The sequence below is a fragment of the Lethenteron reissneri genome, chromosome 1, assembly GCF_015708825.2.
Source record: "Lethenteron reissneri isolate LAM-NWPU_2019-01 chromosome 1, ASM1570882v1, whole genome shotgun sequence".
NCBI classification, from domain to species: Eukaryota; Metazoa; Chordata; class Hyperoartia; order Petromyzontiformes; family Petromyzontidae; genus Lethenteron; species Lethenteron reissneri.
Genome location: NC_083779.1, coordinates 2,443,350 through 2,457,726, shown reverse-complemented (window position 1 = coordinate 2,457,726; position 14,377 = coordinate 2,443,350). Strand labels below are relative to the sequence as shown.

General features: G+C 54.6%; 1 protein-coding gene across 1 annotated transcript in view; it reads right to left on the bottom strand.

Moving 5' to 3' along the window:
• LOC133345974 (aryl hydrocarbon receptor nuclear translocator 2-like) overlaps positions 1-14,377 on the bottom strand; it is a 33,002-nt gene that overhangs the window by 5,485 nt on the left and 13,140 nt on the right. Inside the window, 11 exon segments of the mRNA XM_061557199.1 lie at positions 1,208-1,301; positions 2,253-2,404; positions 3,581-3,655; positions 3,774-3,908; positions 4,624-4,700; positions 5,304-5,339; positions 5,603-5,688; positions 6,813-6,872; positions 9,420-9,522; positions 11,033-11,246; positions 12,293-12,506. Coding sequence (XP_061413183.1) covers positions 1,208-1,301; positions 2,253-2,404; positions 3,581-3,655; positions 3,774-3,908; positions 4,624-4,700; positions 5,304-5,339; positions 5,603-5,688; positions 6,813-6,872; positions 9,420-9,522; positions 11,033-11,246; positions 12,293-12,506 — 1,246 coding nt within the window.

The following is a 14,377-nucleotide window of genomic DNA, read 5'->3' as shown; positions in this document are numbered from 1 at the left end:
TGGTGGGCGGAGGGGGGGGGGCAGGAGACTAAACTAACTCATAGTAAAGGGGGTTTTGTTGGGTGAAATCGCCTAAATGTAAATGTGTCGTTAAACCGGCCAACCCAAACGAAACGTGACCAATTAGTTACTGGTTCAGCACGCCGGTGCGTTGGAGAGTAAACCCACAACATTTACAAATGAGTACCACGTTTTTGCTGGGTTAACGACACGTTCACATTTACGCGATCCAACCCACATTCTTTTTTTTACTATGGATAATAACCGTCGCGAAAGCCTACGTGTTATATTACCGCATTTTTCCGGATTATAAAACGCACTTCCCTTACCCCCTGCCCCGCTGTGTTATAACGGTATAGATGTCCAGATTTGTAGAATTTGATTGACACCGGGCACACATTTTTAACTTCGATTAGTTTCTACTTCAGCGCCCCCAATTTGAGTACCATGACGCTTTCACATCGAAGAGACGTGAAGGTATGGTTGGTGGATCGCTGCCCACCTCACAGCCTGGCAGGTGACGGCTGCTGCGTTATTGTTTTTTGTCCACGTGATGCCGATCACTTACCACGCGTCGGTTATCGAGATATCAGTTTCCCGTAGCTGTGCTATCGTATTTCTTGTGCTCTGTCCACCAACCCATTACGAATCGAGATGACTTACAAGTTCTCAAACTGCAGCAAAGCTCAACATAAGCCTGCCACGAGTCTTTCTAACTTTTAATAATAATAAAAATTGGGTTCATAATTGAAAATCATTTTTCCAATCTGTCAGACACGGAAACGATCACGCGGACTTTGCCGTGCAACGAACGACTGGTCAGGAACCCTACACACGGCAGTATTAACCAGGGCGGTTAATACTGCCCGGGATTCCAATCGTGAAACCTCTGCAACAGCAAGCGGCGACCAACGCCAACCAGAGGTCGCAACCGGGAACCCGATACCCATACCCTACACGATAGCCGGCTACCCGTACCCAGCCGGGTACGGGTACGGGTAGCCGTTTGCGACCCTGGTGCGGCCGGGTACGGGTACGGGTAGGCCAGTGAGTCACTGGTGAGTAACCGTTTGCCACTCATTTCGGGTAGGCTACGGGTACGGGTAGGGAACGGGTACCCATTTGCGACCCTGGTGCGGCCGGGCACGGGTAAGGAATCAAAACCCGTTTGCGACCTCTGATGCCAACCAACGCCACCGCCGCACACCTGCGTCGTTTCGTAGTGAGCGATGCTCGCTCTGGCCGTCGGAGCGCCCAGCTCTGCTTGCGGCTGCTGGTGTTGCTGCTGCAGCTGCAGCTGCCTGGTGCGTCACGCACACACACATAAACACACACGAACAAGAGCGGTTTGTCAAGCAAGACAGGCCACACATCGTCGGACGGTCGCAGACAGAGAGGAGGCTCCGGTAATTATCGACGTTCCGTTTTTGTATTGCATCGACAAGATGAACAAAAAATGTTAATCTCGTGGACGCCGATGAACCACGGGGATGAGCTACTGGAGCTATGCTCTTTTAAATCGTCTAGAAAACGAATTTCTTGAGAACTGTTTTTCGTGTTTAGTTTGTTGTCCTTCCCCCGAACCTCCGAATAAGCGTAGTTGGCTACATACGGTGCGCGATAGAAGTTCAACATGCGTACGTATGAGTGTGGGTCTCTGTGGGTCTATAGGAGTGGAGCTGTCTGGCTCTCGATGGGTTTCTTCATTTTGATATTAAGAAGCCGCTGGAGCTACGCACTTTGAAATCGTTTAGAAAACGAATTTCTTTAGAACTGCTTTGTGCGTTTCGCTTGCCGTCCCGTCCCCCCGCGCCTCCGATTACGTACGGTGTGCGAAAGAAGTTCAACGTATGTACGTACGTATTCTTAGGTTTTTTCGGTAAAGTCACGTAGGTAAAAAATTTAAATTAATAAAAGTAAAATAAAAATCACGACGTTTCAGGAGGCAACACAAGCTTCCGTCTTCAGGTGGAACCGTCACAGCACGCTTGCTGTATCAAGTAAATGAGAGATTCCAAGAGATATTACCCCGTATATATACTGGTTTGAGGGGTGGGGGGTGATGGGCCAGGACAGGCCCCCTTTTTATTATTATGGTAAGGTGCGGCTTGAGACTACGGCTAGTCTACATACGTACGTACGCACACACGTACGGCCGTACGGAGGGCGGCACCGCGCACGACGGGAGACTCGGGACTCAACGCGAGCGCACTTTTGGGCTGGCTCGGGACGCGATCACGCGCGGCTCTCACTTGACGTTGGTGTTGGTGCACACGATGTACTCCACGTCGTCGGAGAAGGGGTTCTGGAAGGTGAAGCTGCTGGTTCGCAGCCAGATCCACTCGCCGCTCTTGCTGTGGAATCGGAACATCACCGACAGCACCTGCCCCTTCAGCTTGAGCACCTGAGTTCGCGCGCACGTAGCAGGGGAGTTGGCAAAATGAAAAAAGGCATTGCAAAAGATTGCGGCTATTATTAATTAACATCACCATCAGCATCATCATAGTAACTCTGTACTACAGCCACTGTCACCCTGTACTACAGCCACTGTCACCCTGCACTACAGCTCCTGTCACACTGCACCACAGCTCCTGTCACCCTGCACCACAGCTCCTGTCACCCTGCACCACAGCTCCTGTCACCCTGCACCACAGCTCCTGTCACCCTGCACCACAGCTCCTGTCACCCTGCACCACAGCCCCTGTCACCCTGCACCACAGCCCCTGTCACCCTGCACCACAGCCCCTGTCACCCTGCACCACAGCTCCTGTCACCCTGCACCACAGCCCCTGTCACCCTGCACCACAGCTCCTGTCACCCTGCACCACAGCTCCTGTCACCCTGCACCACAGCTCCTGTCACCCTGCACCACAGCTCCTGTCACCCTGCACCACAGCTCCTGTCACCCTGCACCACAGCCCCTGTCACCCTGCACCACAGCCCCTGTCACCCTGCACCACAGCTCCTGTCACCCTGCACCACAGCTCCTGTCACCCTGCACCACAGCTCCTGTCACCCTGCACCACAGCTCCTGTCACCCTGCACCACAGCTCCTGTCACCCTGCACCACAGCTCCTGTCACCCTGCACCACAGCTCCTGTCACCCTGCACCACAGCTCCTGTCACCCTGCACCACAGCCCCTGTCACCCTGCACCACAGCTCCTGTCACCCTGCACCACAGCTCCTGTCACCCTGCACCACAGCCCCTGTCACCCTGCACCACAGCCCCTGTCACCCTGCACCACAGCTCCTGTCACCCTGCACCACAGCTCCTGTCACCCTGCACCACAGCTCCTGTCACCCTGCACCACAGCCCCTGTCACCTTGCACCACAGCTGCGGTCACCCTGCGCTACTGCTCCCTGCTGGCAGACTAATGCCCGCAGAGGTCACTCTTGCGAATTAAATTATATCCGGGTCTCTTGGGTTCGCCCTTGGTTAGCAAAACAAACTTGGCACCTTTGAATGTGCACAATCTCATCCTTCTCCCCCCCACCCGGGGCTAGCGGGGCTAGTGGGGCTAGCGGGGCTAAGCGGGGCAGGCCTGTGTGCCACGGTGTCTGATCGCTGGTCGCCGCACCTGCTGGAAGCTGTCACGCACGTGGTTCTGGTCCTCGACGTGACAGAACTCAACAGGGTCCTTCCCAAGAAGCTCCTGCGCGCACACGGAGGACACGCGGAGGACACGGGGAAGATACGAGGACACGTGAGGACACGCAGAGGGCAAGCAGGGGACAAGCAGAGGACAAGCGGAGGACATTCGCTCGGCACACCTGCGGCTGAAATCCGAGGACGCTGACGCATCTGTGGTCGACGAAGGTGAAGACCCCATCCATGTTGTGCCGCGAGATGAACTCCGTCGGGACGGAGATGCCCGTCATGTCCGAGCAATTGGGGGAACTGGTCACCTGCAAACGCACGAGCCCACGAGCAACCGCGGGTCACGCGTGACGCTCAACGGCACCAAGCCAAGATTTTGTGACATCTCCTTTGGGGGGAGGGTCCTGCATCCCTGACGATTGTTCATCCGCCGCTCGTCGCAAAATGTAGATATAAATACGTTAAAAGTGCAAACAGAAGTGAAAAAGTACTTCGGGAGGAGCGGGAGAGCAAAATTCAAGAGGAAATAGTCATAGGAATCTAAATATATATATATTTTATTCAAAATGTGGAGGGAAAACCGGAGGACCCTGAGGAAAATCCAAACGACCACGGAGAGAGAGAAAGAACACGCAAACTCCAAATAAATAACAGGTGTCAGGGGTCGGGATCGAACCCACGCCCCTCCTGTACACCAGGCGAGGTAGTTAACATTTCCTCGCCACCGTGATGATGATGAGAGAGAGACAGGCAAACTCCAATTATACAGCAGCAGGCGTCAGGGGTCGGGATCGAACCCACGCCCCCCCTGTACACCAGGCGAGGTAGTTAACATTTCATGGCCACCGTGATGATGATGAGAGAGAGACAGGCAAACTCCAATTATTCAGCAGCAGGCGTCAGGGGTCGGGATCGAACCCACGCCCCTCCTGTACACCAGGCGAGGTAGTTAACATTTCCTAGCCACCGTGGTGATGAGAGAGACAGTGTTTCAATCCGCCTACCCTGGTGTTGGTGTCGTACCTGTAGCCTGCCGATGGCCACGAGACAGAACTTGCTGCCCTGTCCAGCCTCCGCCTCCTCGTCCGGGATGGCCATCCCTGGCAGCGCGTGGGGAGGGCGGGGGGAAGGACGCAGCGTCAGTCAAAACGTTGCACTACAGGAACCGCGTCGGTCAAATACAAAGGTCACCCGGGTAGCTGTACGGACTTTTGGGTCAAGTGCTGTTAGCGAGCACGTATTAAGGTCGGCTCGGACCATGTGGTGGGAGGAGGGGGGGAGAAGTCGCGTAGCCAGCACCACGCCTAGCTGCCGTCTCCCCGGCACTGATGCTCACACAGCGTGCCAGGTACTCATTGAAGGCTCTGTCAAGCCATGGCAGCTGCTCCAGGACCGGGATCAGATCATCTCCACTGATGTTACAGCTTGGTACGCGAACCACAGCACCACCACTCCCCCACCCCCCTCCCGGAATTTACAGACGCATGCATGTCAGAGAGTGCGGACCGAGGTAACGCGCAAAGCTTCGAGTAGAATCATTACTCGGAATCGCGACCAATCAATCTTAGCAAGGCGAGGGCGGCGGAGTGGGGGGGGTGGCGGGAGGTGGGGGGCAGGGTGATCCATTAACCTGAGCCCTAATCGATCGTTTGCACACAAGCCGCACGGAAAGTCTGACGCGAGATGCGTGCCGCTCCGCTCACCTGAAAAAGCCCCAAGGTTGGAGGCCACTGAGCTGCCTATGGGGAGCCAAACACACAGGGGGGGGGCCCACGGTCAACGTCTTAAACTAATAATTGTTCTAATTTTTAGTACCGTGAAAAACGATGCAATATTATCGGGTAACATCAACGGAGAATAGCCATTTCGATGGAAGAAATGTCGTTTTTACGCGGGGTTTTTTGAAGAAGGCATCCCCGGTCGCCAATCGAGGGTTGCCCGTACAGGCTATGTTTGTGTTAAAGGGCGGGGTGACGGGGCAGGGTGTTGTTGGAGAACGCACCGGCGGGCGGCCAAGCCTTGATGTATCCTGTGCAGTGCACCACGGCGTACTGCGGCTCCCCGTCCTTGACGGGGCCCAGACCGTTCCTGCGAGCAAACACCGGCACAGTTCATCGACACGCGAAGGACGATTTTGCTGCTGTCGGTCCGAGCGAAAAAGAAACGGCCAACCACAAAAACAAGTTGGGGAGCGGGGGACAATCAACAGCTCGTATTGATAGCAAGAAAGAAGCGCGGGCACGTAATGCCTCCCGACATGCGTTTGTCCTGCATACCAAGCAAGGTAGTTAACATCTCCAAGCCACCGTGATGATGATGATGAGAGAGAGAGACACCACAAACTCCAAATACACAGCAGCAGGCGTCAGGGTCAGGATCGAAGCAATGACCTCCTGCATACCAAGCGAGGTAGTTCACATCTCCGAGCCACCGTGATGATGATGATGAGAGAGAGAGACACCACAAACTCCAAATACACAGCAGCAGGCGTCAGGGTCAGGATCGAAGCAATGACCTCCTGCATACCAAGCGAGGTAGTTAACATCTCCTAGCCACCGTGATGATGATGATGAGAGAGAGACACCACAAACTCCAAATACACAGCAGCAGGCGTCAGGGTCAGGATCGAAGCAATGACCTCCTGCATACCAAGCAAGGTAGTTAATCCTAGCCACCGTGATGATGATGATGAGAGAGAGAGAACACCACAAACTCCAAATACACAGCAGCAGGCGTCAGGGTCAGGATCGAAGCAATGACCTCCTGCATACCAAGCGAGGTAGTTCACATCTCCGAGCCACCGTGATGATGATGATGAGAGAGAGAGACACCACAAACTCCAAATACACAGCAGCAGGCGTCAGGGTCAGGATCGAAGCAATGACCTCCTGCATACCAAGCGAGGTAGTTAACATCTCCTAGCCACCGTGATGATGATGATGAGAGAGAGACACCACAAACTCCAAATACACAGCAGCAGGCGTCAGGGTCAGGATCGACGTCCTAGCCACCGTGATGATGATGAGAAAGAGAGAGAGACACACAAACTCCAAATACACAGCAGCAGGCGTCAGGGTCAGGATCGAAGCCACGACCTCCTGCATACCAAGCGAGGTAATTAACATCCTGGCGCTACACGGTGGCTAGGGAGATGTTATATTTACAACGGATGGCACCCGCGCTAGCGCTGGGCAGCGTCGCGGCTCACTCACCTGAAGCGAAGGTGGCTGAGCCGGTTCATGGAGAGGGGGTCGACCGGAGTTGTGCCGCACCTGCCACGACAAACCAACAAAAACAGTCGAGTGTTGAAAGCGTCCGCGCCACGAGTCTGCGAGAACTTGCGGCTCATGAGCCGCATGTGGGGGGGGGGGGGGGGTCAAGCGCGGCTTCACAAAGAGACGCAGCAGATCCCCTCACTGCCTCTCCTCCCGTGGGCATTGATTTCTAAGAGCATTCATACTGTTAGGAACCACTTGGTTCCATCCAAAAATGGGAGGGGTGGGGCTGGGTGGAGAGGGGAGGGTGGGGAGTGGCTGGGTGGGGAGGGTGGGGAGGGGCTGGGTGGGGAGGGGCTGGGTGGGGAGGGGCTGGGTGGGGAAGGTGGGGCTGGGTGGGGAGGGTGTGGAGGGGCTGGGTGGGGAGGGTGGGGAGGGGCTGGGTGGGGAGGGTGAGGAGGGGCTGGGTGGGGAGGGTGGGGAGGGGCTGGGTGGGGAGGGGAGGGTGGGGAGGGGCTGGGTGGGAAGGGTGGGGAGGGGCTGGGTGGGGAGGGAGGGGCTGGGTGGGGAGGGGAGGGTGGGGAGGGGCTGGGTGGGGAGGGGAGGGTGGGGAGGGGGTGGGTGGGGAGGGTGGGGAGGGGCTGGGTGGGGAGGGACTGGGTGGGGAGGGGAGAGTGGGGAGGGGCTGGGTAGGAAGGGTGGGGAGGGGCTGGGTGGGGAGGGAAGGGCTGGGTGGGGAGAAAGGGGTGGGGAGGGGCTGGGTGGGGAGGGGCTGGGTGGGGAGGGAGGGGCTGGGTGGGGAGAAAGGGGTGGGGAGGGGCTGGGTGGGGAGGGGCTGGTCACCCCGTGGTGCCCTTATAAAACTCAACGTTTAACCTACTCACGCGGCTTGTGCCCGCCCTCACCGTCGGGCATATTTGCGGAATACACCACGCCGCCGTTGACCCTGGCCATTGACCGAGCAACCCAACGTTCCTACCAGCTCCCTCTGCAGGGGTATCAGAGCTTTGGAAGACACCAGGGTTGTAGAGTTTATTGAAACGTGCAGTTTAGTTTCCATTGCACTGTAATCTATAATGTGTTTGTGCTGGTGTCAACCCCCTTTCATATCCTGTGTTGTGTACCTGAATCTTTGTTTCTATAATACTTTTTGAAAGAAAGAAGAGACGCAGAAGATTCCTGACTTTTCCATGGAACTAATTTTTTTTTAAAGAGAAAAATAAATCTGCGGAATTGGGAGCGACCCGGGACACTCACCCTTCGCAGCGGACTCACACATGAGCACTCCCAAGGTGCTCCTGCAGATATATTTCTAAAATCAAAACCTCACAGCCAACCGGTGGGCACTAACCGACCCCGTGACCTCCCCACGCGCGTCTTGCGGCTCTTGGTCACATGAACATTTGGGTACGTGGCTCATCGGGTCAAAAACCTGGCAACCCCACCTTGGTCTACACGAGCAAGGAGCGTGCGAACACGTCCACACGTCCACGTGCCAAAATCTGAATCTTAACCTGGAGAAATTCGATGAGCTACAAACCTGTTTCTCGCAGATGTCCAGGAGGGGCGGGTCAGAAAGCTCGCAAGCTGCCAGCTTTGTACTGCGCTCTAAGGATACTGGAAAATCGATGCCCTCTAAAACACGTGGCCAGTGCGTACAATGTACATCCTTTTTAGCAGTCTTTTGCTCAGTTTCTGTCAGCAATTGGGATCTTTATAACCTAAAAGTATGAATCCCTGCAGTCACGAAAGCTTCAAATCTAGAATTGGGATCTTGGCGGTGTAACGCTTGTGTGATGTCTGTGTGTGTGTATAGTGTAGCGGTTAGCGCTACGCTGCGCTATGAACCCGGCGACCCGGGTTTGATTCCCGCTCACGGCCAACACCAGTGACGATTATCTGAACAGATCGAGTCAGGCTCAAATGAGTACCTGGTACGGTGTGTAAACATCGCCACTGGGGAGACAAAGGCGGTCGGGCGTGGTGCTGGCCACCCACCCCCTCGTGTACCGTTCTGGCCTTCATAGGTGCTCGCTAACAGCACTTGCCCCTACAGTCTGTTAAGGCTATACGGGGGATCTTTGTCGATATACAATATGCATGTGTTTACATGCTTATGTGCCCCTGGATATTTTTCACGTGGTTTTGTGATAATTGCACCATCTGTGCCCCCTAATTTGATACAGTAGGGGGCACAGATGGTGCATTTGCCAGTCATCTCAGTCAGTCAACCCATGGCACCTGGGTCTGTTCTGTGATCTGCCAGCGGGCGTTCGACACATCACGTGGTCTTAACGTGCGCATAGCCTGGCACAAGCGTGGCGAATGGCGGTTGTTGTTGTTGTGTTTCCCTGTGCATGTGTGCACGTGTCTATACCCATGTGCGAGCCAATGACGCAGTGGCTGTTGTGTTGGGAGCGGTAGTGTAGTGGTGCTATGAACCCGGTGTCTCAATGTCCGTGCGTGGTGTTAGCCGCGTCACCCCCTCCCGCACAGTGTTGGCCTTCGCATGTGCTACTCGATAAACGGCACTTGCCCCAACAGTCTGTTAAGGCTACACGGGGGAACCTTCGTCTTTGTAATGTCGTTGCCGCCAAGCCTCACCGCATGCGGCAGATGAAGGATCGCCGTGAGCCCATGCACATGCGCATGGACGACTGCTGCCCGTCCTTCTTCACGGTGCCCGTCTTCAGGTCCAGTATACGTCCTGAGCACCAGCAACACAAGCACCACAGACCCATTCAACCCACCGCACCCCACTAACGTACGAGACAACTCGGGTACGGTACAACGCAGCACAAAGTGGAAGGGTCAGAGCCGTGTGTGTCTCTGTGCGTGTAGCTGTGCAGATGTACCGGTGTTGCTGTGTTTATCTGTCTAGCTGTTGCCGAACGAGCACATTATGAGGTCGCACTGATTACACACAAAGTGCTTGCCACAAATGAACCACCAACACCTTGCTGATATCGCCAAGGAGCATAAACCATCACGCAAACTCTGGTAGTCCTCGCAACAGCGACTTTTGGTTAACCACTGAAAAAAGGTGGCCACTGCATCGCCTCCTTCCAGATGTGCTTCTGCGGCCGTCTGGAATACGCTACGCTGCGCTACGAACCCGCCCACCCAAGTTCGATTCCCGTTCACGGCCAACACCAGTGACGATTATCTTAACCGGACCTGGGCCTCCCCTAAATTGAGTCAGCCTCAAATGAGAACCTGGTGCGGTGTGTAGTAAACATCGCCACTGGGGACACAAAGGTGGCCAGGCGTGGTGCTGGCCACCCACACCTTTGTGTGGCGTGCCGGCCTTCCAAGGTGCTCTCTCACAGCAGTGTCTCCAACAGCCTGTTCAGGCTATATGGATGATCTTTGGTGTTGGTGACAGAGCTGATGGTGCTGGTGCCTGATGGTGATTCATCGCCAGGGCCGTCCCATGGGGGGGGGGGGGCGACTCACACTGTGTGGGTCCCCCCGACGCCATCAAAGCTCGGCCGGGAGTGGTGCTGGCCACCTTACCTCCTCGTGTGCCGTGTCGGCCTTCATGGGTGCTAGTTGCTATCAGCACTTGCCCAAACATTCTTTCAAGGCTGTCTGGGGAAATCTTTATATTGTGTAGGTCTATCTGCGCATTAGGGTTGCGTGCGTGCATGCGTGCGTGCAGGTGTGCGTGCAGGTGTGTGTGTGCAGGCGTGCGTGTGTGCAGGTGTGCGTGCGTGTAGGTGTGCGTGCGTGCAGGTGTGCGTGCAGGTGTGCGTGTGTGCAGGTGTGCGTGCGTGCAGGTGTGCGTGCATGGATGTGCTTGCGTGTGGACGTGCATGTCCGCATGCGTGCATGCGAATGTGCGTGCATGTGTGCGTGGGTGCGGACGTGCGTGCGTGCATGTGCAGGTGTGCGTGCATGTGCAGGTGTGCGTGCGTGCATGTGCAGATGCGCGTGCGTGCATGTGCAGGTGTGCGTGCATGTGCAGGTGTGCGTGCGTGCATGTGCAGGCGTGCGTGCATGCATGTGCAGGTGTGCATGCATGTGCAGGTGTGCGTGCGTGCGCAGGTGTGCGTGCATGCATGTGCAGGTGTGCGTGCGTGCATGTGCAGGCGTGCGTGCGTGCATGTGCAGGCGTGCGTGCGTGCATGTGCAGGCGTGCGTGCGTGCATGTGCAGGCGTGCGTGCGTGCATGTGCAGGTGTGCGTGCGTGTGCAGGTGTGCGTGCGTGTGCCGACCGGCCATGGCGCTCTCCGAGGTGCTGAGCTGCTCGCGCAGCTTGTCCCCGTCGTCGGGGTGAACCAGCTCGTAGAGCGTCCTGCCGAACCACTCGGACTGCGGCTGGTTGAGCACGGGCGTGAGCGAGTCCGAGACGTAGACCACGCGGCCCGTCTCGCACGCCGCCACAAACAGGAAGCCGTCAGCCGCCTCCAGAATCAGGTGCTTTAGCTCCTGGAAGGGGCGGGGTGGGGGGGGGAGAGGTCACGCACGCGCAGAGCTCGTTGCTGGGACATGGGAGTGGGATCGACGGACAGCCACGAAGCTGTCGGTTAAAGCCATTAAGACGGTCCAGGCAATTGAGACAGTTGAGGCGAGTTAAGGCAATCAAGGGAGTTGAAAAGCAGATACAAAGGGGTGAAATGGCAGATGGGAGTGCAGTTAAGCCTGGAGAGGGCAGTGCCTGTGTTGTGAGAGCTCTGTATGAAGTTAAAGAAGAAGTATACGAGTGAAAGTTAACACGTTACTGATTGTTCAAATTGTAGAGCAGTATAATTTGTATTAACTTGTGTTACCCATTTGGGTTCAAACAACCACGAACGTCAGTTTTCTCTTACGGTTTATACCGTCAAATTTAGGCGACATTACATTTGCCTTATACAATTATCTTATCAAGATTTATATAGCACCACCTAATTCCAAGGCGCTTTACAGCAAATTGTACAATTGTACGTAAGATGACGGTGGTTGAGATAATAAAGTGTGGGGTTGTTGTTGTTTTTTTTCATAAGAAACGTTGTTGTTGTTCTTGCAAGTGGCGGTGTGGTTATGGTCACAGTTAGGAGAACAGGCGGGAGAGGTTAAGGACAAGTTGGGGTAGTGATAGGGGTTGGGCTAGTGATGGGAGTAGGGGTATGGGGTAGTGATGGGGTAGTGATAGGGGTTGGGGGTAGTGATAGGGGTTGGGGGCAGTGATAGGGGTGCAGGGTAGTGATAAGGGTAGTGATAGCGGTTGGAGGTAGTGATAGGGGTCCAGGGTAGTGATGGGGGTATGGGGTAGTGATAGGGGTTGGAGGTAGTGATAGGGGTCCAGGGTAGTGATGGGGGTATGGGGTAGTGATAGGGGTTGAGGTAGTGATAGGGGTCCAGGGTAGTGATAGGGGTATGGGGTAGTGATGGGGGTCGTGATAGAGGTTGGGGTAGTGATGAGGGTCGGGGTATTGGGTAGCGATGGGGGGTAGGGGTCAGGGCATGGCGCCACACACAGCCCTCTGGCACACCTGGTCCGTGAGGAAGGACGGTTTGTAGGCGCCCTCTGTGGGCGTGTTGCCCGTGCCGCGCAGCGACTTCATGTGCGACACGGCCATGCGCAGGATGGTCAGCTTGTCGGGCTTGCGCGCCAGCGCACTGCACGTGGGGACCATGTCGGACAGCTCCGTGATGTACGCCGTCATCTTGTTGCGCCGCCGCCGTTCGATCTCGCTGTGGTTCTCCCTGCGCACGGTCGCGGCCAGTAGGTTTTGCCGACCATATCAGCGCGGAGTTTTTTTTTTTTAGCACGTGCGAAGATTATTTCGCAGCTTGGCAGTCCGGTTCCGGCTCAGATTTCCACACACGAATCAGAGGCTACCCAAAAACTAGCTGTTTCGGGGGAAGGATTTTCCTCAACAACTCAACTGCAGTAAGTTCCGCTATCACGCCGTGTGGATTTCATAACGCGAATTTGATAACGCGATTAATGTATTAGGGAACACATTTTTTTTAGAACGCGGAATGCGAACTGGACAGAACTACGTCGCAGTGCGAGTAGGAATACGCGGTTTGTATGGGTGCCTCGGCGTAGCGTCGCAAAAGGCATTGGGATGCTGCTGGATGCTACCCCACACGCCTCAAGACTTGTTCAGCCTGCATACGCACCTTACGTGTAATCGCGGACTGTGCTTTATCCAATATAGTAGACACTCAATTATCCACGTGCGGTTTATCCGATTTGCGGATTAACCACTTGTGGATTTTCCCTTAAACCCAAATTAATAATCTAAAAACACTTTTACATTGTTATATAAACTGAACAAATACGTGCTTCGGTTAATCCGAAGTCCACGTGATCACCTCTACAGTACAGTAGTTGTATATCTTTACAACGATGGGCGGCGTTTGATTGATGTTGATTGGCGTGCCTCTGCATCTTCTGTGCGGGAGCAGGGAAGTGTTATCAGAGCACGTGCATCGATCGGTCGACCGTCAGCATTCGCTCTAAATCAAAAGAGTAACAATCGAAATCATCAGTTGTGCTAATTGAGTGATTTATCGGATCATTGATTTTGCGAGTTTTTTATTATACATACATTAGTGGTTTTTGGCACAGAGATCCGCGGAAAATTGTTATATTTTCAGATGATCCGCGATTTTGAATAATCCGCGGCCGTCCTCCCCGTCATTCGCACAATCGAGAGGCTAATGTATTAAATGTTATTCATTATAACGCAATTTTTTCACAACGCGCTGTTCTTCGGGGAAGAAACTACCGTCGCCTTAGCAAGAGAACAGAGACTGGACACTTCAGGACGTGTGCACGCAGCTTCGAGCGCACCGGATACGATCGTTCCATCCGCAGGTGGGCGGCTTGGGGTGTCCGAAGATGGGAGCTGGCACATTTCACTGCGAGTTGGCTCCCCGTAGTTTTTTTTTTTTTAAACGGTGAGCACGGCACAGCGTCAACGCCCGTTTTAAATCGCGTAAAAGAGCGCAAACGGCCTGGAATGCATCCGATCTCCGACCACGGAGGCCAAGCGGGATTATAACGCGTTTTAAACGTAGGCTTTCATTACTAAAATCATGATTCAGTTGTATTTTTATTTGGGGGGGGGGGGGGGGGTGTTAGGTTGTGTGTAATTGTACAGTAGACCCTCCTCCACCTATATGTACTGTATGTCGAACTTCTTTCGCACCATACGTAACCAACCGTGCTGTTTAGAACTTCTATCGCACCGTATATGTAGCCAACCAAGCTGTCTGTATGTTGAACTTCTTTCACACTACGCAAGCCAATCGTGCTAATTGGAGGTGCAGGGGAAGGACAACAAACTAAAAAACACAAAAAGCAGTTCTAAAAAAATTAGTTTTCCATCGAGATGATGATTTAAACGTCCATAGCTCCCAGTGTCTTCCTAATATCGGAAGGAAGAGCGCTTCGGCCGGCCGCAGAAGCGCATCTGAAAGCGCCGCGCGGTGCGGTGACCACCATCTTTGTCCGATGGCTGAGCTAAAAGCCGCCGCCGCTGCTGCGAGCATAACCGAAAGGTCACTTATTATAAACATTTCCTGCTCTGGCCGCATGCACAGTGTTGCTGACAAACGTGCCG